Source organism: Xenopus laevis, chromosome 1L (genome assembly GCF_017654675.1).
Source record: "Xenopus laevis strain J_2021 chromosome 1L, Xenopus_laevis_v10.1, whole genome shotgun sequence".
Classification (NCBI taxonomy): Eukaryota; Metazoa; Chordata; class Amphibia; order Anura; family Pipidae; genus Xenopus; species Xenopus laevis.
Window position 1 is genome coordinate 149,499,843 of NC_054371.1, and position 26,697 is coordinate 149,526,539.

At 39.2% G+C, this 26,697-nt stretch overlaps 1 protein-coding gene across 1 annotated transcript; it reads right to left on the reverse strand.

The window, feature by feature from the left end:
• On the reverse strand, positions 1-26,199 carry diras2.L (DIRAS family GTP binding RAS like 2 L homeolog). The gene is given in 2 exon segments (NM_001092668.1): positions 1-678; positions 25,992-26,199. A coding segment is annotated over 1 exon segment (600 nt). The 5' UTR covers positions 642-678; positions 25,992-26,199; the 3' UTR covers positions 1-41.
• Between the last annotated feature and the right edge of the window lie 498 nt (positions 26,200-26,697).

Below are 26,697 nucleotides of genomic sequence, written 5' to 3' on the forward strand. Positions count from 1 at the left end.
TTTTCTGAAGTGCTGTGAAGGTTGTGGTGCAGATTTGTTCTTTACATGACCACACATTTTCCTTTTAGTTTCTCTTTCCTTTTTTGCTGTTTGCTCTTCTTGCCATCAATCTGTAAGCTCACAGTCCTGCGTTTCTCAAGGTTCAGCAGCTCCTGAAACAGCTCTTTCACATTGTGATTCATCTTAGCAGATGTCTCCATAAAGGCACATTTCCATTTTTTGGCCATTGCCTCTCCTTCCGAGCTATCCATTTCTCTGTTTTGGCTTTCATCACTTTTGTTTCCGACCAGCATTATAGGGATACTCTCTACATCCCCTTTTATCTGACAAATTTGTTCATAAATTGGCTTCAGTTCCTCCAAGGATTGCCTGCTGGTGATGGAATAAACCAAAATAAAGGCATGTCCTTTTGATATTGACAGACGCTGCATGGCTGGAAATTGATGGCTCCCCGTGGTATCGGTTATTTGCAAAGTACATATACTTTTGTCACAACTGATCACTTGTCTGTAGGTGTCTTCAATTGTTGGGATGTAACTTTCCCTAAAGGTGCCTTTAACAAACCGTAGTACCAAAGAACTTTTACCAACTCCTCCAGCTCCAAACACCACTACTCTGTAATCATTACTTTGTTCTGGCATTTTCTTCAGTGAATCAGATGTCTATATGGAGAAACACCTAGAATGGGAAAAAAAAATTAAAAAATTAAATTTTGTTGGGATCAATGGTAATAACTACAGGACAAACAAAATGGGCAATAATATCAGAATTCCTCATGAGCCATTGCTGCTTTACATGGTTGTAAGATGCCTTGTACTACTCTTACAATTGATTCAAATAAGAAGTCTATTGTTCTTGGAAGATTTTTCATTCTAATAGTATCCTATATCAAACAGCAGTTGTGCTGCAGCGTAGTAGATATTCAGTATGGCATAAGTTATCCGGAAACACATTATCCAGAATGATCCACATTACAGGAAGGCCATCTCTCATAGACTCCATTTGACTCAAATAATTACATTTTTTTTAATTATTTTCTTTTTCTCTCTAATAATAAAACAGTACCTTGTACTTGATCCCAACTAAGATATAAAGAATCCATATTGGAGGCAATATTTAATAACAATCATACCCCCAATAATCAATTTTAAAGCAGAAAACCAGTCCACTTAAAGCATTACATGACAGCATTATATTTGGTTTTATATATGGTATATAATGCAACAGTCTTTTCATCTCAGCTTCCAAATACATCACTTTTTCCCTTTTACAGGGAGACAGCTAACCTGTCTAGGTACTTTAAATACACTATTGTACACATTGCTTTTTATTCTAGCACTCATAGGTAAGAACTATTTTCATCTAGTGGAAAAAAATGAATGGTCACTAATGTATTGCAATTAAAAGCATTGATCCTGCCACTTCTTATTCAAAAACACTGTCCCATTTAATAGAAGCAACTATGCATTAGAACTGGATAGTTCATAACCAGATGGAACTAGCCAATCAGACAACAGAACCAAAATGGCAAGTGCAAATATGACATTGCCCCTAGTTTACTTGTGACCACTCTCTTTGTTGTATCAGAGTCTGTTTTTTGTTTATCAAAAAGTCTGTTTTTATAACTAAGGCTATGATTTTACATATAAATCAGTGTAACAGTAAAACAATGCTGTGAGAATCAGAGGCATCTGGACTAATTCATTGAAAGACAATAGAGCCTTTTTTGCCCATTGATTCATTCATGCAACCGCAATTATAACTTGTTTTTGTTAAGTAGCTAATAGTTTACTAACATTAGAAACAATAACTATAATCGCTTGCAAAAACATAAAATAATTACTAGAATCAATTTCACTCAACAAGAAATTTTATGATAATGTTGTATATTTTGTGGACACTTTTTTTTGGGATAAACAGACTTTTCTTGTACAGATGTCAGTCAAAGAGGAAATGTCAAAGAGGAAATATTTGGGAATTTCTCGATTTTCCTTGTCCATTTCCCTGCTCCAGAGAACCCGTTACCCTTATGAGTACACAAATTTTAATTATCATAAAATTGCATACATTGTTCTTAATTACTTAATTCATGTGTATTTTGGTTACAGTTGCCATCCGGCTGGTATTTTATGGCTTAGCTGGTAAAATACCTGCCAAGGCTGGGGCAGGTATTACAAATTTACTGGCAATATAGTTGCTGGAAAATCTGTAACACCCTCAAGTTCAGCCCCTGGCCTGTTCCCCGATCTGCCACATAAGCCTACAATCTGCCCAGAACTCACCCCCAAACATATCCTTCCTTATATCCTTCCCTGTAACGGGCCCGAAGGCACAGTAGTAGTAAGGACCAAAGAGGAGACCAGACCAGGTTCGAAGTACAAAAGGTTTATCCGGAAGAATAGTCAGGGCACAGGCAATGTCGGTTCAGGCAGCAATCAAACAGTGTCGAGAAAACAGGCAGGAATTGGTACACGGAGAAATCAGACAATATATATAACACACCCAGGAACACAAGAGAATGGAACCTATAATTGGGCAAGGACACAAAGGAAAATGGGGTTTAAATAGTTCAGTCTTTGGCGCCGAAACTTGACGCGCTGACGTCATGACGCCGACGCCAGCGTCTTCACGCTGGCGTCATCACGCCGGCGCACATTCTGACGCCGGCGTCCATTCTGACGCCGGCGTCCAATCCGAGGGCGACTCGTTCTTGACGCAATCAAAGCAAGGTCAGCAGGAACAGCATGGTGGAGCAGAGGGACGTCATCCAGGTCGCCATCTTGGACACCAGGTAAGTCGGATTCCATTACAGTACCCCCCTCCTTAGGGGGGGCCTCAGGACCACCGAGACTAGGAAAAGAGGGAAAAAGTCTGTGGAACTTACGGACCAAGGCAGGAGCATGGACATCCGAATTCTTTACCCAGGAACACTCCTCTGGACCAAAACCCTTCCACTCGATTAGATATTGAAGAGTGCCCCTGGAAAAACGAGAATCCAAAATCCGCTTAACCTCAAACTCTTGGTGACCATCGACCAGGACAGGAGCTGGGGAAGAAGAAGAGGAACCGGGCACAGCAGGCTTAAGCAACGAGACATGAAAGACATTTGGAATCCGCATCTCAGGAGGGAGTTGTAACCGGACAGCAACAGGGTTGATGACTTCAATGACAGGAAAAGGACCGATGAATTTGGGACCAAGTTTTGGTGTTGGAACTTTAAGACGAATGTTTCGAGTGGAGAGCCAGACTTTGTCTCCAGGAGCATATTGAGGGGAAGAAACTCTTCTTTTGTCAGCAAACCTTTTCTGCACCAGGGAACTTTTTTCCAGATTAGAAGCCACAGCAAGCCAAATAGCCATCATGTGGGCCGCTTGATCGTTGGCAGCAGGGACATTGGTGAGAAGAAGGTCCTGAGGAAATGCCAAAGGATTCAGCCCGTAGACACAGAAGAAAGGAGACCTTTGGGAAGAAGAGTGCAGGGCGTTGTTGTGGGCGAACTCAGCCCAAGGCAGAAGATCCGACCAATCATCCTGGCACAAGGAGACATGGCAGCGCAGAAACTGTTCCAAAGCCTGATTAACCCTCTCAGCAGCTCCATTGGACTGGGGGTGGTAGGCAGAAGAAAATTGTAGCGAGATATTGAGGGTTTTACACAGGGATCTCCAGAATCTAGAAACGAATTGCGACCCCCGATCAGAGACAATTTCAGCCGGAAAACCATGGAGACGGAAAATATGGTGGATGAAAAGTTTGGAAAGTTCAGGAGCAGAGGGTAACTTGTGGAGGGGAATGAAATGAGCCATCTTGCTGAACCTGTCAATGACCACCCAGATGACAGTGTGTCCAGAGGAAACAGGGAGGTCCACAATGAAGTCCATGGCAAGATGAGTCCAAGGGCGCGATGGAATGGGTAATGGAAGAAGAAGACCTTTGGGAGGAGAATGTCCAGTTTTAGAAACCGCACAAATGGTACAAGAAGAAACAAAGTCTTTGACGTCCTTTCTCATGGAAGGCCACCACACCACACGAGAGAGGAGTTCGGTAGTTTTCTCAACTCCCGGATGACCTGCTTGTTTAGAACAGTGGACCTGAGACAATATGGACTGACGACAATCAGGAGGAACGAAGGCAACCCCCAGAGGAATATTATCCGGAGCGGCAGTCTGGGCGGAAAGAAGTTGTGAGGCCAAGGAAGGAAACAGAGCAGCGATGATCTTAGAAGGGGGCACAATGGGTTCGGGGTCCTCGGAGCAAGGAATCTCGGGAACAAAGCTTCTGGACAGAGCATCAGCCTTCCGATTTCTTGAGCCAGGACGGAAGGTGATGATGAAGTTAAAACGGGAGAAGAATAATGACCATCTGGCTAGTCGAGGATTCAGGCGTTTGAGGGACTGGATAAATTCAAGGTTTTTATGGTCAGTAAAGATGGTCACAGGGATAGAAGATCCTTCCAGCAAATGTCTCCACTCTTCCAGGGCTAATTTGACTGCCAATAACTCCCGGTTCCCAATATCATAATTCTGCTCAGAAGAGGAAAACTTTTTGGAGAAGAATGCACAAGGATGAAGCTTGTCATCCGAAGGGGACCTCTGAGACAAGACCGCACCAGCTCCTACATCAGAGGCGTCAACTTCGAGGAAGAAAGGTAGAAGGAGTTCAGGGTGTCTGAGAATTGGAGCAGAAGAGAAGGCATTTTTCAGGGATTCGAAGGCTTCCAGGGCAAGAGGGGGCCAGTGCTGAGGTTTACCCCCTTTGCGGATAAGAGCAAGAATAGGAGAAATCTTGGACGAAAAACCTTTAATAAATTGTCTGTAATAATTGGCAAACCCGATAAATCTCTGGATAGCCTTGACACTTGTAGGAAGGGCCAATCAAGAATTGCAGAAACCTTGGCTGGATCCATCTTGAAGCCCTGTTGGGAGATGATGTACCCAAGGAAGGGAATGGATGACACCTCAAAAGAACATTTCTCCAATTTGGCAAAAAGGTTGTTCTTCCTGAGACGAAGAAGAACTTCTTTCACTTGGGAACGATGTTCCTGGAGATTCTTGGAGAAAATAAGAATGTCATCTAGGTAGACGACCACACTTTGCCCCAACAAGTCCCTGAAAATGTCATTAACGAACTCCTGGAAGACCGCAGGGGCATTGCAGAGACCAAACGGCATTACTAGGTACTCGTAATGCCCATCTCGAGTATTAAAGGCGGTCTTCCATTCGTCTCCCTCACGGATTCGGATGAGATTATAGGCACCCCGAAGATCCAGCTTGGTAAAAAGATTGGCGCCCCTTAACTGGTCAAAGAGTTCAGAAATTAAAGGGAGAGGGTAACGGTTTTTAATGGTGATTTTATTTAACCCCCTATAGTCTATGCAAGGTCGCAGACTTCCATCCTTCTTTTCGACGAAGAAAAATCCAGCACCAGCAGGGGAGGAAGAAGGACGGATGAAGCCTCTCTGGAGATTCTCCTGGATATAAGATTTCATGGCTGCAGTCTCGGAAGGAGAAAGAGGATAGGTGCGACCACGGGGAGGCATGGAACCAGGAAGAAGCTCGACCGGGCAGTCGTAGGGTCGATGTGGAGGAAGAATCTCTGCAGAGCCTTTATTGAAGACATCAGCGAATGCTTGATAAGTGGAAGGCAGAGAAGAACTTGAAGAAATTGCAGAAACTTTGACAAGAGGCATAACAGGCAAACAGTTCTGTTGACAGAAAGGACTCCAGCGAGAGACTTGTGAGGAAGACCAATCAATGACTGGGTTATGTGTGCACAGCCATGGAAGTCCCAGTACAATTGGAGTGGAAGGGCAGTCAATAATAAGAAAAGACAGTCTCTCCAAATGCATCGTGCCCACCTTAAGAGAGAGTTCTTGTGTGGACTGGGAGATGATAGCAGAAGACAAGGGACGGTCATCAATGGCTAGGACCCGGAGAGGATTTGCCAAGAACTGAAGAGGAATGGCATGGTTGGAAGCGAAGACCTTGTCCATAAAGTTTCCAGCGGCCCCAGAATCAAGGAAAGCTTGTAAGGAAATCTTTCGAGAGCCCAGTTGGATCTGTACAGGGAGAAGAAAACGATGAGCAGAGGAACGAAGAGTGTGGGTAATTCCACCCACGGAAGTCTCCCCAGACCTGGCACCGAACTTTCTAGGCTTTATGGGGCATTCCAGAGCGAAGTGGGCCTTGCCCCCACAATAAAGACAAAGTCCTGCAGATCTTCTGCAAAGTTTCTCTGGCTCGGACAGATGATCATGTCCAATCTGCACAAATTTCTTGGCAAGTTGCGGAGGAGAAACAGGAGAAGAGGAAATTACCGGAGGAGGAAGAACGGGTCTCTGGAAGCGAGGAGCTAAAGCAAGTTGAGACCTCTGCAATTTCCAGGCCCGCTCACAATCAGCTTGATGTTGCCTCTGCCGGGTGTCGACTTTCACCGCCAAGGAAACCAAATCTTCCCAAGAGGAGGGGATCTCACGGGACACGAGGTCGTTTTTGATCCGCATCGCCAGGCCGTTATAGAAGGCAGCATGATAACTGTCGTTGTTCCAGGATGTTTCGGCCAGCAAGGTACGAAACTCTATGGCGTATTCCGGCACAGAGCGAGTTCCTTGCTGTAACTGGAACAACCGAGCAGAAGCCGAGGCAGACCGACCTGGGGCGTCAAAAACTGTGCGGAGATCCCGGCAGAAAACTTTAGCATCATCTATGACTGGATCCTGCTTCTCCCAGAGTGGAGATGCCCATTCCAAAGCTTTCCCTTGCAGTCGGGAGATGATAAAGCCCACCTTGGCACGCTCTGTGACGTACTGGCCAGGAAGCAAAGAGAATTGGATTTCGCATTGGATGATGAATCCGCGACAAGCTTCTGGATCGCCGAAATACAGAGGAGGTGCAGGGATACGGGGCTCAGAGACACGTACCGGAAACACAGGAACCGGAGCAGGTACTTGGGCCGCTGGCAGGAATGCAGACAGCTTCTCCTGGATCGCCATAAGAACTTGGCCGAGATGGGCCTGCTGAGACTCATAGGAGAGCAAGCGTTCAGACAGTCCACGGACAGCTTGGCGGACTTCAGGCGAAGTTTGGGTCTCCTCCGCAGGGTCCATGGCCCAATTATACTGTAACGGGCCCGAAGGCACAGTAGTAGTAAGGACCAAAGAGGAGACCAGACCAGGTTCGAAGTACAAAAGGTTTATCCGGAAGAATAGTCAGGGCACAGGCAATGTCGGTTCAGGCAGCAATCAAACAGTGTCGAGAAAACAGGCAGGAATTGGTACACGGAGAAATCAGACAATATATATAACACACCCAGGAACACAAGAGAATGGAACCTATAATTGGGCAAGGACACAAAGGAAAATGGGGTTTAAATAGTTCAGTCTTTGGCGCCGAAACTTGACGCGCTGACGTCATGACGCCGACGCCAGCGTCTTCACGCTGGCGTCATCACGCCGGCGCACATTCTGACGCCGGCGTCCATTCTGACGCCGGCGTCCAATCCGAGGGCGACTCGTTCTTGACGCAATCAAAGCAAGGTCAGCAGGAACAGCATGGTGGAGCAGAGGGACGTCATCCAGGTCGCCATCTTGGACACCAGGTAAGTCGGATTCCATTACATTCCCCAATCCTGATGTCTGTGATTTCATAGCCCCACCGCTTTTGTCATCACCACACCCCTCTGATGTCACATAGTGCTCCCTTTGTTGCTGCCCCCCTTTGTTGGCTGTTGAATTTGCTCTAAAAAGGCGATAATGCTAATTTTGGTACAGGAGCTGTAAGTTGTATATTTAGAGCACAAATATACCCTTACATGCTTTGAACCTAGCAATATATTTGCTGACATAGGTTTGTATTATCTATCTGTACAGATCATTGAAAAATCTAGGGGCTTTAATTTCTATAGAACTTTCCATGTATGGCCATGCCATCAAATGACACAAACTACTAGGTCATCCCCTTTCTGGCTGCTTCCACAGGATTAAACACAAAAGGTGGACAGTGGCATGTCATGATGAAGGGTCTGTCCACTGAATATATTGTTCCTTGTATTATTTTAAATAAAGTTCAGGTATATTCAGGATCCATCAATACTTTTAGTGTTAAACATTATTTTGAAAAATTCTATATGAAATGCAATAATTATCATTTTAATAAGTGTGATTGTGTAATGCAATTGTGTGTTATGGGTGAAGGATGCACAGTCACAGCTAGGGTTGCCACCTTTTCTGGAAAAAAATACCTGCCTTCCTATATATTTATCTTTTTTCCCTATTAATAATAATAATAATAATAATAATAATTGGGATCAGCCATAATTTTTACTGGCCAGGTGGCAACCCTAGTCATAGCCAGAACTATACAATGAATATTTGGTGTGTGCTGCACATGAGATGTCTTGTAAACAGAAAATTAAACAGGTCATGTTAGTGTTAGACAGTAGAATGGATCATGTTTATGGTAGAGGTTGTCTATGCTAGGACTGCTAAGCTGATTGGAAGGATAGTGAAAAGGATAGTGAAAATCAGTATAATAAGAGGAGACTTAGAATTCTGTACCATTATATAGACAGGAAATAATGCCAATCTGAATGGAATGTTTTTGTAGATGCCTGTGTTTTGTGGTTGAGAAAAAAGGGTGTTGCTCAGGAGTCGACAACAAGATAAAGCAGAGTTCATTGAAGGAAGGCATATCATTAGTTTTACTGAGATTAAGCTTTATCCTAGAGATGCAGTTGTAGCAGGATAACAGACACCAGATGGAATGTCAGGGATGAGAGTATATAAACTGAACCAAATTATAGGGAATGTGTGAGCCAATCCCTGGGAAGGACACCCTGAGGGACTGAAAATGTAAGTATGATGAATACCATCAGCATGCAAAATTCGCAACTATGGTATACTCTAAATAGCTATTTCATTGTAACTATGCTTTACAGTACGGTTGTCCCTTGCCCAAATCTTGAGTTTGACATTAGATATACTAGGAAAATAATAGTTCTTCTGTAGCAATATTTTAGTCATGGAAAAAAACAGTACTTTATATGCCTTAATCAATAATAATAAAAGAGATAGCAGTTCAAGATTCACAATTTGATGGAACTATTATGGTGCAATGTCAAAAGAAAACTAGGCTTAAGAACTTCAAGATGCTTGTGCATGATCCGAATACGATGTCAGTACTTAAGCAGGAAGAAACACAGAAAAAATGTAAAGAAAAATTCAGAATTTTATAATTAGCTTTATAACCCGCAGTGATAAAAGTTGACGTCTTTGTAAAATAGTCATTCAAAATAAAGTGGGACATCATAGCGACAATTGTATTTTACTATTTCGAAGAAGGAAACATCCTTACTTACTTTATAATGGTATCAATAGTTGATTATTACATTCAGTAAACATTAGCAATATAATATACAGATGTGGGGGGTTAGGTAGGCGAGAAAGCCAATCCACACACTTTGGATAAAAATCACTGTCCAGCTTTATTGAAAAAATTAAAACAACAGACAGGCATCTTTAGCAGTTGTACTCCTACCCTATGACATGTTGAATCACCTGACGCGTTTCATGCCCCCTTCTGGCACTTCATCAGAGGTCACAGATGACTACATTGTCAGTGCAGAATAGTGTTAGGCCTTTTATTTCCTATGATATTTGCAATGCGATAGAATAAAGCTTCATGATTTAATTTCAAAGAAGACCCAGTTGATGTCACATAGGCAATGGAGATAACAAAGACATACGGATAAATAACACATTCCGGAAACCTACAAAATTGTTGTCAGCTTTTTAACTATTGCTAAAATGCAAATTCATTTCGGTACAATTGTTAATTTGATGTCAGCTTATTAAAAAGTTCCTCCATGTTTTACTGTTTATTCCACACTATGCTGCTATGATCACAATGGGTTACTGAAATGAGAATTGGGAGGTATTCAGTTTATAGCCACTTAGAAATCATCATTACTTCATGACAAATTCTAATCAATGCATTTATTAAAATATTTAGAGCATCATCTGTAGCTATAAGATGTCCTCTAGTTCAATATCAATGGTACGTGGCATATTCCAAATGATTTTTCTGGCTTTGAATATTGTCATTATTAGAAATTGTTCCCTGGAATTTAAGTCAAACCATTAGATAAAACTAAAGATATGTTAAGAAGGCAGTATATTAGGAAGGCATTTTCTTTAGCTGTAAAAGGGCATAAACTATAACATCTAGCCAACAGAGATTTTATATGACTGCAACTATATATATATATATATATATATATATATATATATATATATATATATATATATATATATATATATATATATATATATATATATATATATATATATATTTCTGGAGGCAATTTTGCACAAACTAGCTATATACACAGTTTAAATAACTACATATATATGGTATATGATATGTTGTTAGTTTCCCATGTACAGTTCTACGCAATATGTTGGCGCTATATAAATACATGTTAATAAAAATAATAATAATACCCCCAGTCATGTGACTTGTGGTCTGATAAACTTCAGTCACTCTTTACTGCTGCACTGCAACTTACACTGACATGATCCACTTATAGGCTTGGGCGAGTTTGACCCATTTCGCTTAACCAAAAATTCACCGCCAGCGAAATGTCACTGTGGCCATTAAAGTCTATGGGCGTCTACATTTTTTTGACGTGTGGGGAAATTTTTTTTGATGCGCATCATTTTTTTTGACGCGAGATGCCATGCAAGTATATGGGCGGCATTTTCGCAGCGAAACAAGGCTAAAAGATTCGTCCATCCCTACCCACACACTTTTCCCCCAGCAGCCCATCAATAGAACGTGACAAGAGAACAGATCCCTGTTATCTGCATTGCTAAAAATACTCCCATGCCTCACCTCCATTAAAAGATGAAAATAATAGAAAGGCATTAAAGTAATGGTGATGTTCACATATAGGTATATGAAAATTCATTATACTTGTTTGTCAGTATATTGGAAATCTAGGGGCAGGCTGATGAATTTTTGTCCATCTAGGTTTGGGGCAAATGATTACAGAAACTATGAGCAAATTTCTGAATTCACTTGTGTTTTCTGAAATCAATTATTATAGCTTTCTGTTGAACTGGATTAAAAAAAATAGCATATTTTTCCCTACAAGTGGGTTTTTACCATATTTAAAAAGTGTGCAACCTAAATGACTCACTTACAGTTTCTGTAATTGTTCTCCCAAACGTGGATTCATAGATATGTCCCTAAGTGTATGCTTGAATGGAGGCAGTTTAATTTATTCAGTTGATTGATTAGCAGGGGAATATATATATTTCTCATCAAAAGTAATGTGTTCTATATTTTAAATTATACATTTACAGGCCAGTGACTAAGAACAAGTGATTGAGAAAATACAGCTGAGTCCGCAATTACCTCCAACGTTCCCAAGCAGGACTTTTTGTAATCCTTGTCCTACTAAAAGTTGCAGGGTTCAGTGCTTTTTGCAATATAATCATCTTGGGAGACTTCTATAGCATTACTAAATGTATTTCATTAGATAAGAAGATACTTCTTATCCTATGAGGTTGCCGCAAGATGTTTACATATTATTGGACAAGGATAATCTCATACCATATCATAATAACCAGAGCTGTATTTACCATATTGACACTCGAAGGCCTGTGCCTAGGGTGGTACCTTTAAGGGCACGGCCCTCGAATGCTTAACATAAATACATTTTCTGTCCAACAAATAAACCTCTCTTCCACTGGAACGGAATATAATCCCACAAAACCCAGTGGCAGAGGTGGGGGTGGAATACAGCCCTGATCATAATACTAATATAGAGCTCAAGAATCATGTTATAAATGGCAGGATGTGATCATACATACATGTTCCCATTCATCCCATCTAAATACTCCAATTTTATGTAAGGTTCTACATGTAACTGGGGTAGATTTCGATAATTAAAAAATTTCTAATAATATTCTACTAGACCAATGGTCCCAAACCAGTGGCTCACGAGCAACATGTTGCTCACCAACCCCTTGGATGTTACTCCCAGTGACCTCAAAGAAGGTGATTATTTTTCAGTTCCTGGCTTGGAGGTAAGTTTTGGTTGCATAAAGACAAGGCTTATGGCCAAACAGGGACTGCTATAGGCTGCCACTTCACACTTTAACATTAGTCTAAGTTGCAAAAATACAAGCCAATCTTTGACTAAGAGGTGAACCAGCCTACTTAATGTTTATGTCCTGAAGATAAAGACATGGAAAGCAAAGAATGGAAAGTAAGGCAATTGGGCCCTTCAGTAGGCTGGCAGCAGGGGCTTCCAAGGGACTGTCAGATATTATTATATCTTATTCCAGGGATTCCAACGGATCCCCCTGCTGTTTAGGGTGAGTCCTCATAGCCCCTCTGAATATAATAAATTTGCCTCCTACAACGGGAAACAGTGATTACCTAGTTATAAACTAATATTTGGGTGGTAAAGCTAATAGTTCTAATTCACTGGATCCTAACGCTGTCTTACTCAATCATATTCAATGTAGGAAGGAATAGGATAACGTCCTTTTATCCTGTTTTGATTTTTCATAGCTAAAAAAGTTAATATAGACTGTATTATGTGTGCTATGTTTGGCTGTTATTGTTTTGTTGCAGAATAATAACTAGATTAATCTGACTAGATCAGGACTTAACAAACATATATTCATGTTTTAAATGTGTGTTTTTGAAATCACACATTTAAAACATGAATATATGTTTGTTGAGTCCTGATCTAGTCAGATTAATCTAGTTATTATTAAAGTAATAGAAACCCCACGTGCAGCACAGTGTAGGGTTCTTTTGCAGCAGAAAGTGGCATTTACAAGTGGCAGACTACAAGTATACTTCTTCATTTAACTTGTTCATTAATGACTTAGGGGAGGGTATTGTAAGTAATGTATCAGTGTTTGCAGATGACACAAATCTATCCAGCCCAATTAATTCCATCCAAGATGTGGCATCCTTGCAACAGGATCTTGACAGTTGCAAATGGATCAACTAGCAGTTAGGCAAGTTAAAAAAGTTAAAAGGTTGAACTTGATGGATGTTTGTCTTTTTTTAACCTAACATACTATGTTACTATGTTACTTGGTCAAAACCTTCAAGAAAATTTGGTAATGGACAACTTTCTAGCACACTATGGTATTCAGAATTATAACCTTGGCAGGAACATGTTGAGCCAGAAAGGATTTCTTTTCCCACTGATTAATCTGAAAGTGGTTTAGTAGATTTTTATGTGCCATCCTCTCAGTCCACAGCAATATATTACAGAAGAGGCATGAGACATTCATCTTCTCTTAACCGTGATAATATTGTAATTGCAGATATGTTCTAAAATGAATTCATACATACACGTTTCACTTACTGAAACATTGGAAAATGTTTTTAAAGTAGTTATTTTTACAAATATAATGTCAGATTTAGCAACTAGGGGGTTGATACAAAAATGAGGCACAATACGTCAATACGTCAGATGGGAATCTTGTGTTTTCTAAAAAAAAAAAAGGATTTATCACTCGTTTTAGAGGATAAGGGGAAATGATTTTTGTTGGGTGATTGCGTGCCAACAAAGTCTTACTGCCAGTGAAGTCACTGGTGGCTTTTTATAGTTACAGGGATGCGCTTGCTTTCAAAAGCAATCTGTAAATATGCTGTCGTCACTAATCAAGTGTAACATATGTTCAACATTTTATAGCCAAGAGCTGAATTTTGCTGTAAGTAGCAGCAGGACTACAAATGGCTGCACCTGTTTAGCAAATGTGTCAAATACAGTACACTCACTGACAAACAAGACGATTTTATTGAATATGATTTTGTTTATCAGTAAACAATTGGTTAGTGCCATTTTTTTGCAATAGGATTTTATTAGGCTGAAAATAAGCATCTATAAATGCAGATCATACTGTAGCTTTTCATGGCATTCTTCCCACCTGGCAAGGAAAGTCATTGCTTCTAAAAGATCAAGTGTAAAAAGATTATTGCTTGACCTTGATGGCATTAAAGGGCCAGTAAAATCAGAACTTAATGTGCCATCCATGCTTTTATACATGATGCTCCGTGTCTGGGCTTTCGAAAAATCTTCATGAATTCTGGAAGTATGTTTTTTTTTCTATCTAAATAGATGTATCTGTGCATGTATAGATTAAGGAGGGTTGGTTTTGAATATGATTTATCTTATACTAGTGGCACACAGGCCTTCCATAAGTTCCTTTAGGTCTCTGCACTGACAAGCACAGTGTCAGCCAGTGTGCAGGCACAAGGAGTTTAAGGAGCCAAGAAACAGCCACGTGTAGCACTACCCTAAAATCTTAAGGTGACCTAAGGTTATACACAAACAAGTTAAGTCATGTTTTTTCAATGTAACCAACCTTGCATTAGAGAGGGGCATATTTATGAACTACTGTTGTTTGAACCGAGGAGGTAATGATTGACTTCATAGGTTTTTTTCTTTGTTGAACCAAGGTTTTCTGAAACAGTGATACCTATGGTGTTACCAGTGGTAAAGCAAACTTGGAAACCATAGGGGACCCATAGATAAAGTGGGACCGGTAGACACAGAAAGAAGGGGTGGTAAGTGGCAACCGTGAAAGGTCCAGATGAGGGGCCAATCATGATATCACTAGTTGTTGGTGGGATACATGTTCATGGGCTACTACTGCGGGGTACTACTCGAGCACCCTCTCCACACGTACAAGTTGTCGTGGTTACTAACTTGTATTCATTTAGCTTGTTAATTTTCATTTATCTTGTTAATTTTTAGGGAATATTGTAACAGTGAGGCATTCATCTCTGAGCTCTAACACCCCATGGCATGAAATGGTCCTCAACTTCTCAAAGCAGTCAAACACATTCTGGTGAATTGACACATTGATTTCTTTTGATAAATCTGACAATTCCTTAAATGATAAGGAAAGTAAAAAACCCTGGGGGTTGCCAATTTGTTAGGAACCCCCTAGTGAATATAATAATAATAGACCTTTGCACAACTTGGTGGAGATCCTCTTTTAGAAAAATGCACCAACTTTGGGTAGTGTGTGCAATGCCTCCGTTTTCACTGAGTTTCCAGGGATGCCTTAAGGTGGCCATAAACGCAAAGATCCACTCGTTTGGCAACATCGCCAAACGAGCGGATCTTTCCCCGATATGCCATTAACAAGCATGGCTATATCGGGGGTAATCTGATTGCTCGGCCATATGGCCGAACGATCCGATTACGATGTGCCATGGGCTCCGGCGGGATCGGTCGGGTCAAAATCAAACCTGACCAATCGACCAAATGACCGATCTCCGCCGGACGAAAGATGTTGGCACACGCCACACACGATCCGAAAATCGTACAAATCCTCGATTCGTACGATAGGATCTGTGTGTCTATGGCCAGCTTTACTGGTATAGAATAGGTTTTATTTGACTGTGCTGCAAATGTGTCAATTACCAGTGTTCTTATACTGCTTATGTTAATGGTGTGACATGCTGCAAGGGATCCCTGGGAGCTCAATTTGAATACTGGAGTGGTACCCACTACGAATACCACTGTGTTGGAGTGTTTTCAGCAAGAACAGTGCTCGCCAGGGGTATAAAGGTTAGCAATTACATTCACTGGGGTGTCTAATGGGTTGGCACCCCCAGGAATTTTCACTTTCCTTGTCTATTGAACACTTTCCTGACTGTCAGCAAAGTGTTCAAAAAAACTAACCAATGGGAATCCTTAGGATTCCCCAGTTCAAATTGTAATGAATCTGTTCTTAAGTGCATAAGCAATGGCTGACTCATTGGCTGAATCATTGACTGGACCAGATATGGAAATGTGCTATATTCTTGACTTGCAAAAATAAATGTGCTGGCACGTTACACTACTGTGTGGGGAAAAAAATTCCGCCAATTTCATGCAAATGTAAAAAAACAGATGCACATATTAAATTCAAAATGTAGTAATTGTCTAATGAACAATATGATACATATTGAAATGATCTCTTTGTGTATTCATTCCATGAATGTTCATCCCTCTAGTGAATTTTATAAGAGCCATCCTGTATTCACACGAGGAAGGAACAACATGGGGGTGCAAAAAGAAATGTTATGGTTTAACTATGTACCAATATAAATCATTAAGTTCAGAGGTCCAATCACTGAGGTTTTGTGTGAATGGACATGTAACTTGCACCACTCTACACCTGCACAGAGTACCTCTTACTAACAGGAAAAACAGGCCCAGTGACTAATGGGGGCCCTTTGTAGTGTAAGAGGTCCTTGCAAATAGGAAATTTCAATATTAGGCTATCCTAAAAATATTTTACTGTGGTGTCTAGAAACCTGACTTTCAAATATTTCAAAAAACAATTCCATTCCTTACATGCAGTTGATAAAGATTAACTCATTAAGGCATAAATATATTTATGGGTGTTTATCAAGACAAAGCAGTTAAACATAAATGTGACCTAATTTGAGTCAATATTGATTTATCAGACAGAAATCAGCTTTTTTTAACACCCCTAATGCATTATAAGGGTTCCCTCACAAGTGGCTTCTTTCTCTCTTCCATAAATAATCCTGCATATTGTAAGGTCTTTTAGTGTTTCCTGAAAGATTTTACCATTAGATGACATATCTTGCTATCCACTTCGGAAGTGTCTTTAAATTATTCATATCCTTTTTGAAAATGCATCTCTAGAATAAAATAAGTGATGGTAATTCCAGTGATCTATAAAGTGGTTTCCCCTCTTTTTATAATACCTAGCATCCTGTGGATGTTCTCATTTACTTGTCTGCCTTTAAGTGTTTCTATGAACTTTATTTATTTTTAATATAGGAATAGGATTGAGCTGCCAATTAGAATCAAATTCGATCAAATTTGATTCGAGGTTTTTCACCCAATAAAAATATTTAAAAAAGAAAAAAAAAATATATTTTTTTAAAAAGTCCACCAAATGACTCCAAATTGATTGTAGGAGGTCCCCTTAAACACCAAGTTTAAGATGGCGAATAGTCGAATTCTTAAAGGGACAGTACATGATAATTTTTTTAAATTCGATTCGAATTTGGACAATTTCCTAGTTGAATTACACTAAAATAAACTCAAATTTCGAATTTAAAAATTTGAATTTTCAATTCAAACCTTGACTAACCTGCCCCTAAATGTATCAATTTAAAACAGTTTACAGGGTCAGCGACCCCACCTTCCAGAGCAGCTTTAGAAGGTGAAAAATTATACTTTACACTTTTTCTGGTGATCTATCTGAAAACAACTAGTTGTTTGAAGATGAGTAACCCCTTTAAGGCAGTCTTGTACTTAATTTCTACCATGGGCAAAAGAAATGGACAGGGTTCTCTTGCACCTTGTGACCCCTGACACTCCGTTATAGGTAAATGCAATTTCCTTCACTTTGCACATTGCCACATATATGGTAAATAAGACCCCTAAATGTAAAACACCACAGGATTTTAAATTCATTCCATTGAGAAAAAATATTTAAAACACGACTAACATATGTAAAATTCACTTTCCCTTTGGTCAAGTGTTATTATTATAGAATAATAAGCAATATCATTAATGGTTTAAATAAGACACTATGGGAGATAGCGTTGCTGTATTTTTGGAGCTTTCTGTTTAACACGTTGCTGGATATTAGATCTCATACCTAAACTGTAAAAGCCACACAAGGCTGATTGTGGATGTAGTTATGTCTGGTGTGTGTGTGTGTTTGTAGATTGTCCCATGGATAGAGAGAAAGAAAAAAGATTTATATTGTAAATCAAATGCATTATGGATATGCACCTCTCTACTGAATAAGCTCGTTTGGATTTAGCAGAGCATAGCCAGATTGTAACTGTAATAGACAAGCCAGCTGCTGTTTTGTTTTCCCATCAAATCAGATTCGCCAGCGCATCATCCATAGCACACCTGATAAATACAGTGCATGGGCTTAAACTAGAATAAAACATTTACATACAAATGCCATAGATTTCATTTTATTCTTACATAACACATCAGAACAGCGAACAATAGCATGCCAAAGGGTGCAATAATCCTTCCAACATTTATAACTGCACCTGGGGTTTATCTACAATGGCTTCAACAAAGCCTATAATATAATACTGATTGACAGTTAAAATAATATAGAAAAGGGGTCGCCAAGCAATTGTTTTCTGGTTGTTACCAAAAGACAACTCCCAGGAAAAGCTTTGCTGTTTCTGAAATAGAACAGTGTGTTGCCTTTTACTGATATAAAGCCTTTATTAATTGTACCAATGACTCATTCCAGTAAAACTGAAATAGCTTATGAACCTTTAGTGACAATCAGATCAATACACTAATTAATTTTCTCTGGATTTCCTGAGATTTACGTGTAATTTGGACTCAAATCATGATTCACAGAGCAGTTTTTATGGCTGTGGTTTCAGCAAATCAATTGATGATTCAAAACCCAATTGATTATCTAATTTCTATTTACTTACTGAGTCTGTTCTGTTCCAAACTGTTACAATTTGAAAGAGCATTTTGTTGATCAGCAATTAAAATGGATACATCCCTACTTATTATGGGTATGGGACCTGTTATCCAGAATGCTCGGGACCTTAGGTATTCCGGATAACAGATCTTTCCATAATTTGGATCTTCATTTCTTAAGTATACTAGAAAATCATCTAAACATTTAATAACCCCAATAGGATGGTTTTGCTTGCAATAAGAATCAACTATATCTTAGTTTGGATCAAGAACAAGGTACTGTTTTATTATTACAGAAGAAAAATATATCATTTTTCAAAACTTGAATTATTTGGATAAAACGGAGTCTATGGGAGACAGCCTTTCCGTAATTCAGAGCTTTCTTGATAACAGGTTTCCAGATAATGGATCCCATGCTTGTACATTATAAGGGCTCATTTTTGAACACAGCTGCCATTGCCCCCACAAATAGATGCAGGTGTTATTTTATATTCATATTTTAAATAAAAATTTGAATATATACTACAAGAGTTTGAAACTTTACACAAGAGCCATGCTAAGCTTTGTCATCCAGTGATGTCATTTATGTCACGTTACTAATGAAATATGTATTGAATGATGATGACTTTGGTCTTATACTGTACCTTTATATGGCTATGGAACCCCTTGTTAACCTCTTACTTATGTAATTTATATTATGCAGTGCTCTACAGTTAAACAATAAAATAATGGAATAGAAAGTACTACAGGTTTGGGATCTGTTATATGGAAAGCTCAGATTTATAGGCAGGTCATCTCCCATAGACTCCATTTTAATGAAATAATTAAAATTGTTAAAAACTATTTACTTTTTCTCGGTAATAAGAACGTAGTTCCTTTACCGGATCCCAACTAAGATATAATTAATCCTTAATGGAGGCAAAACAATCCTATTGTGTGGCACAGAAATGAATATGTAATGTCAATAAAAAAAAAATAACCCCCCCCCATGTACTGTACATAGCATATATATGGTTTAAACAACAATGTTATTAGAGTGACTGCACCCAAACCAATCATGCAGGGAGTCACTGATTTCACCTAATTGGCTTATTCCAGCATAAATCAATAATTTGCAATGTACCACTGACACACAGCATGGCTGAGTTGTTTGTAGCTGGATAAAACATCCCTGGTCGAGCTGTCTAAATAATCTAGTATATAATAAATTATATCTCACAAACCATTAGGAATACCTGTATAATCACATCTATTTGTGAAAAAACATCCATGCACCTGTTATTGTCTAATTATTAATAGGGCATCACTACTTTACAACCAACAATATCTCTCTACTGGTCTGTCCTTCTCCAGAGACTTTTCAAACTGTACTATTTCTCTTCTCCTCTTTAAGCCCAATCCTGACAAGTGGTTAATGTCCAGAGATAACTGAAACTTTATTGGCATGTTGTTAGGGTCCCCTCTATAATCATACTAATATCATGCAGCTGGATCACACCATTTCATACCACCACCACAGAATATCTTAGCCTCCAGAATTTGCTACTTTTTATTACTCATATTTCTATTTAGGTCCTCTCCTATTCATATTCCAGTCTCTTATTCTAATCAATGCATTGTCGCTAGGATAATTTGGATCCTAGCAAACAGATTGCTAGAACTGCAAACTGGGGAGCTGCTGAAAAAAAACACAAATAATAAAAAGTGAAAACCAATTGCAAATATCATTCCCTACATCATACTAAAAGTTAACTCAAAGGTGAACAATCCCTTTAAACACACAAAAGGGCTTACACTGTCTATAGCATATGATTATGTGTATATAGTACTCCATTTTCAGATCTATCTCTACACAGAACTTGTTTGGTATTTGTAAATAAATATGGTGAAGAGCAAAGCTGTTACGATTAATAATTCCTTTTTCTGCATAATTATTTTTGAACAATAGACCTGCATTTCACTTTCCATTTCTCATGTTCACTGTGCTACCCTTACTTATCCAGAAAGAGGGTTTTACATGTGTTATTGTCAGCTAAGCTTGCTACCTGCTTTACAGTATGAAACAAATGATTTGCAAAACAATCTAAGCAATTTCAAATACCCAGTCCATTGCCTCCATTTTAGATTTTGTCAAATCTTCAGTTTCTGTTATCGATTGGGGAAAGCATGCCAGAGTTTAAGTGCCATCCAGGACTGTATAGCACTGCAGCATCTACACTTACATGAAACAAGATTAGTCAGCAATCTTCTTTACAGAATAGGGCATGCTGTCAAAGCCAAAGATTTTTACAGGCAACTGATTGTTACATATAATTTTATGCCTTGCATAGGCTCACGAACAAAAACAGATGCAACTGCAATTTGTGGATGCAAATTTCCATGTTTTTTACACGTAATGCAGTGTTTGTACCAGAATTCCAGGATAATTGTGGGTGCACACTAAGGTGTGGCTTTCACAACTTGCACTTTTAGCAATCGCTCTGATGAATATGGAGTTCTGGCACGTGATTGGAAATCGGTTCTGGACTGAGATAGACCCTAGCATTTTAGGTACACAGAGGTCCAAACAGCCTCTACAGTCCAATAGTGACTGTAGGGTTGCCACCTTTCCCTCATGATGGTCTTAAGGGGAGGGGGCTGTGATGCAGTGGGAGGGGCAGGGCCATGATGCGGTGGGGGCGGGACTGTGCCATCTGGGGCGGGGCTATGAAGTGGCGATTGGCCGATTGCCTCATCAATCTCTGGAAATTCTTCCCGGTTTTCCTAATTTGGTGACAGTTTTGACCTGAAAAGCCCTTCAAAAAACAGGGCTGTCTGGGTCAAAACCGGACAGTTGGCAACCCTAAGTGACTGTCTATGGTAACTTACAACAGCCCCCTGGTATTTGCCAGAACACACAGACAGGGGTGCTACGCAAATGAGGCAAGTACCTCAATCAGCCTCAGACCACAACGCTGATCAGGTTACAAGGGGTGGCAAAATGCCACTCCTTTTAAAGGAGAAGGAAAGCTACAGAGGCATTTTATTGCCAATAGATTAGCTGCAATAGTGCAACCTAGAATGCTATATTTATTCTGTAGAATGTTTTACCATACCTGAGTAAAAATCTCTAGAAACTCTGTTTGTTTAGGATAGCAGCTGCAGTATTAACATGGTGTGACATCACTTCCTGCCTGAGTCTCTCCCTGCTCTGGGCTCAGATTACAGTAGAGAAGGGAGGGGGGTGGGGAAGAGGAGCAAACTGAGCATGCTCTTGCCCAGGGCAATGAGGTTTATGCTGAAAACAGGAAGTCTGATACAGAAGCCCATGTGTACACAATAGAAGGAAAGAAATGCTGTGTTTCTTTTGACAGGGGACTCAGAGCAGCACTACTTTGGGGGTTTACTGGTATATTTAGATGGACCTTTCTGATAAGGCTTACTTAGTTTTAACCTTTCCTTCTCCTTTAACTTTAAGAGCCGAATTTCCAGTCCTAAAATCAGAAATTTGGCTAGTGCGGAGACACTATTACTCTCTCTCTTAGAGAGATGCGGCCCCCTCCTGGACCCCCTTCGATGCAGGAAAAGTAAGAGGGGCAGCATCGCAGGTTAAAAATTGCATCTGTCAACAGATTGCCAGTCTGGGCCTGGTGGGAATGGCATCACTTCTGGTGCACTATTCAATTTAAGATATTAGCATTTTTTTTGGTACAAGTCAGTTTCAACCATGGATGCAACCCATGAGGGGAACCCTGTAATTATCAGCCAAGGCTTGCATTGGTTCCAATGAGCCCTAGTGTAATGTGCAGTTGCGCATAGTTAAAAGAGCAGGTGGGTGAATTTGCACTTGTGCTTTATTGGTAAATGAGCCTCATGGGTCTTAAAATAAATATTTGCCATGAAAGCAGTGTTGGCCCCAAACAGCCACTTTGGGATTTAGTAGTAATTTGTCAGTAAGTCAATGAGTCTGTGAAATGCATAAGCCTACTTATGTCTTATTATGAAGATCTGGTTTATTGGTGCACACACTGTACCACTAATAGAAGGTGCAAAATATATACTCCCATTACAAATTAGAATCACAGGTAACCTGCTAGGGTTTCTTCCTCCAGTTTCACTGAAATTAAACTACAATGCAGTAGCTTAAATATTCATTTCAGCTTTAAGTGTGTATCTTTTATTATTACTTTGTGCACTGTGCCTATATCCAATCAATTAATAGACTTTTTATATTATATTAAAGAAAGATTATGTTTATATGGTAAAAATACCATCTTTTATAACCTCATTCCTTGTTATTGTTGCCTAAGAGTACGCAAAAAACAATTACAATGTAAACATTATCAAAACAGTTTTAACTTTTCTAAATGCCATCCATTTAACCACTTTCATTTTCACTACAGGTATATTTACTAAACCTCAAATTTATCTGGTCGGGCTTTTTGGGGCAAAAACATTTTTTGTGGGGAAAAAACACAAATTTTTCGAGATTTATTATACCCCGATGCTGCAAAAAGCCATCTCAGACACTTCGAGGTCCTGAATAAGTAAGTCAGTTGGAGTGGCACCTATTACAATTTAAAGTTTTCAAGGTCTGCGCTGGGTTTAGCCTGAAAATCTGACCGGGCAAAAACTCAAGCAATTTTGGAAAAAAGCCCAAAAAAATGTTATGAAGTTTTTCCACGATCCGATTCATTTGGCTTATTTTATTAATAAATAGGGTCAAATTGAGCATAGGAGTTTGGTCATGTTTTTTTTTAATAAAATATGAGATAAATTCGGATTTCAGTAAATAACCCCCTACAAGTATCAACATTTCTAGTAACTATAGCAATACATCTTCCTATCCTGGCCTATTTAACCAAACATTTTATTGACAGGTTTTCATTGACGTTTCTTCAAAAGTAATGAAGAAAAATAGGTGAATTGGTCTTGATTTGATTTGCAACTTTATTCATATCAGTTCAACAATTAAATAAGCTCCAGTGCCTGGGACTATCAGCAGGAAAGTTCTTGTTCAAGAATGGAACCTGTTATTCAGAATGTGTGGGACCTTGGGGGTTTCCGGATAAGGAGTCTTTCCGTAATTTAGATCTCCATACCTTAAGTCTTCTAAAAGAAGTAAAAGGAAACCATTTTTAAATTTTGAATGATTAAAATGGGAGATGGAATTCCTGTAATTCTGAGCTTTTTGGATAATCAGTTTCTGGATAACAGATCCCATACCTGTAAAATATTTCATGAGGCTGTGTGCCATATGGACTGCAGTGTTTCAGAGTCTCAGAATCAAGAAGTGTCTGAAATTGTTGGATTATCAAGTTCTCATTAGCTACTGTGCATACAGTAGATAGTAATGGAAGCATTTTTCCTAAATATATCTATTATAGTGTGTACACAAAGGATGCGCATGCAGAATTGTGTTTGAAATGCTAATAAACTTGGCTTCTCATCTAATGAAAATAATGATACTGATCTTCAAAGAGAGCTAAAGGCGTATATATGTATGCATTTCCTTGTGTTGTTTTGCTGCCATTCTGACTTGTGCATCTTCTGTAATCAATGCAATTTCATTAGCACAGGAAATAATATCCATTTGTTCCATTTTGCGGTAAAGAGGAAATTCACTACTCAGTATCATGAGCATGGTAGTCTGCATGCCATTACCTCCAGTCAAAACAAACAAACAAAACCAAAAAAATATTAAAGTACTTTGACTTTCTTTTGATTGCCATGTCCTCAGCACAGTGCATGCATATTTAAGAAGGTTAAAATCATACACATCTTTAAATGGAATAATAATTTATGAGGGGTGTAGTTCTTGCAGTTTACTCAATGTGAGGAGTTGAGCTGCTGCTTCTTATTAGCAAAAAAAACCCATTAAGACGTCTTGCAAATCCAGATCTAAATAAGAGGTATTTTACATAGATTTTCAGTAGCAGGTGAAAAGAGTTATTGGTAGGCTTCATCTCCCTTTGGGCTTGTGAGCTCCATTGTACTTAAAGAGCAGTTTGTCAGTGTTTATAGACATGTGTCAACTACTGAGTTAATGTTCAATATAACCCATCTGAAACATGCACGTAAACCTCTTCTCCCAGTTATATGTATCATTCTCCAAACACTTGTCTGATTAATCTTGTTTTTTTTATTAGCTTTAGACATTATTGGTGATTGGTTGAAAACTCAGCAATCTGATGATATGACAATTCTTGTTTAAAAATATTTCATGCTGTAGATATGCCTCAAAATGCCATTCCAAATATACCTGCAAATTGATACCATATGTAGAAAATAACAATACGAACTAGGTCTTACCTTGCTAGTGTCTTTCATTAAAATTGCATACAGTATAATTATGTTTAGGAAAATAGAGATAGAGATTGCCTGGAAAAATGATGATTTCCCTTTTTGTAAAGACATAAATATTTCACTATAAACAAAATATTCATAGAATTAAAATAAATATGCATTTCTTGCCTCAGTATTTATTTGTAAAGGATCTGAGATTAAAATAATTTATTGCCCTGTTACAAATAAAGGGGAGGGGGCGCAAAATCAAACTGGAGTCGGATGACAATCAATCTTCGTTTATCTTTATCAATATTTGTATTAAACCACTGATTTTAAAGGCTGTGGTGCTAGCTGATATCCTTTTGAACCCTTCTGTGAAAAGAGAAATTAACCCAAATTATTATCAGGAGTCTTTCCATAAAATTACATCTTGCCTATTCCACATGCAACATCTGAATTTAAAACCCTGTTCCTGCGTTTCTACGTTGAAGTCAGAGAAAATGTAGGGAGAAACCTAATTGCTTCCCCCCTCATGGAAAGTATTGATTTTAAATCAGGATTACAGTACATAAACAGCAAATATCCTCTGCAGCTGAGATGGGATTTGCCTTTCTAATGTTACCCTGCTGAGCAAACATTTTACCAACAGAGTGAGCTGAGACCATAGTTGTAAGGTAATAAGGAAAAAAATACATAAGAATTCCACTGGTAGCAAACAGTAAACCTCACTCTTATGTCTATCAGTACAGATCTCAAAACACATAATTCCAATAGATATTTTTATACTTGTATATATTTATGATATAGATAGAGGTTCATGGAAACATGCAGACTGATGTAGTGGAAACTTATAGTTGACACACAACGGGTCTTTCATTGCCCTTTACCTGAGCAGGAACAACAAATCACTGAGATTGTAAGCTCTTTGTGACAGGAACTAAATTCATTGCACCGACAAAATTCAGTTTACAGCTCTGTATAAAAATGGCAAAAGCTGGACAAAAATAAAGGGAAAGATAATAACAAAATAATTTATCTGTAAAAAAAAAAAAGAAAAACTAAAAAATCCTCTTCTGTGCTGTTATTTCTTTGTCAGACTGGTGAAACATCTATTTCCTATGGTAAAGCAGTAGCTTATATTTAGCATAGGCTGATTTCTAAAGCTGCCCAGCACCGTAAGGATAATATTAAATCTGCCTGCTGTCCAGTTTGCATAATGTTTCCATGCAGCAGGAGCATACAGTAAATGTTACCTGATAAAAGCAGATCAGTCGCACACACTTCCTCAGTGTTTTACAGTCATAATACAAGGCAAGCGGTCTTCTTGTTAATGTTGATCCGGGTGGCCAAGAGATGTCCTCTCTGTGACAGATCACTGCTGTTAAATCTGCTGTGCGGTGTCAGACTTGATTGTTACTGTGGCTGCTGCTGGATTTGCTTTGTGCTGCTCCACACAGTGGCTTGTCTCTCCCTCTCGCACCCTCCCCTCCTCTCTCTCTCTCTCTCTCTCTCTCTCTCTCTCTCTCTCTCTCTCTCTCTCTCTCTCTCTCTCTCTCTCTCTCTCTCTCTCTCCTTGACTGCTGCTCTCACTGGAGCTTGGCTGTTGTGTCTCCTCAGCCAGAGTGAGCTCAGGGATGTATTGGCTCCAGCCCCTCTTGCTGCTTCTTTAATGCTGACTGAAACTCATGCAAGCCTTTTAAGTGCCACCTACTGAATGTTTTTGGAACAGCCATTTTGAACAGTATTTTTATATTTACTGCACCAACGTTTTTTGTTTTTTTTTAAAAAAAATATGAAATGGACCCATGGCATATTTCGGTCAGATGGATAAACATACAATCTAATATCAGCTAGTATTTCCTTTTTCTCTGTAGTAATAAAACATTGTCCTGTATTGATTCAAAATAATTAATCCTTATTGGGGCAAAATAATCCCTTATCTGGGAAAACCCCAGGTTC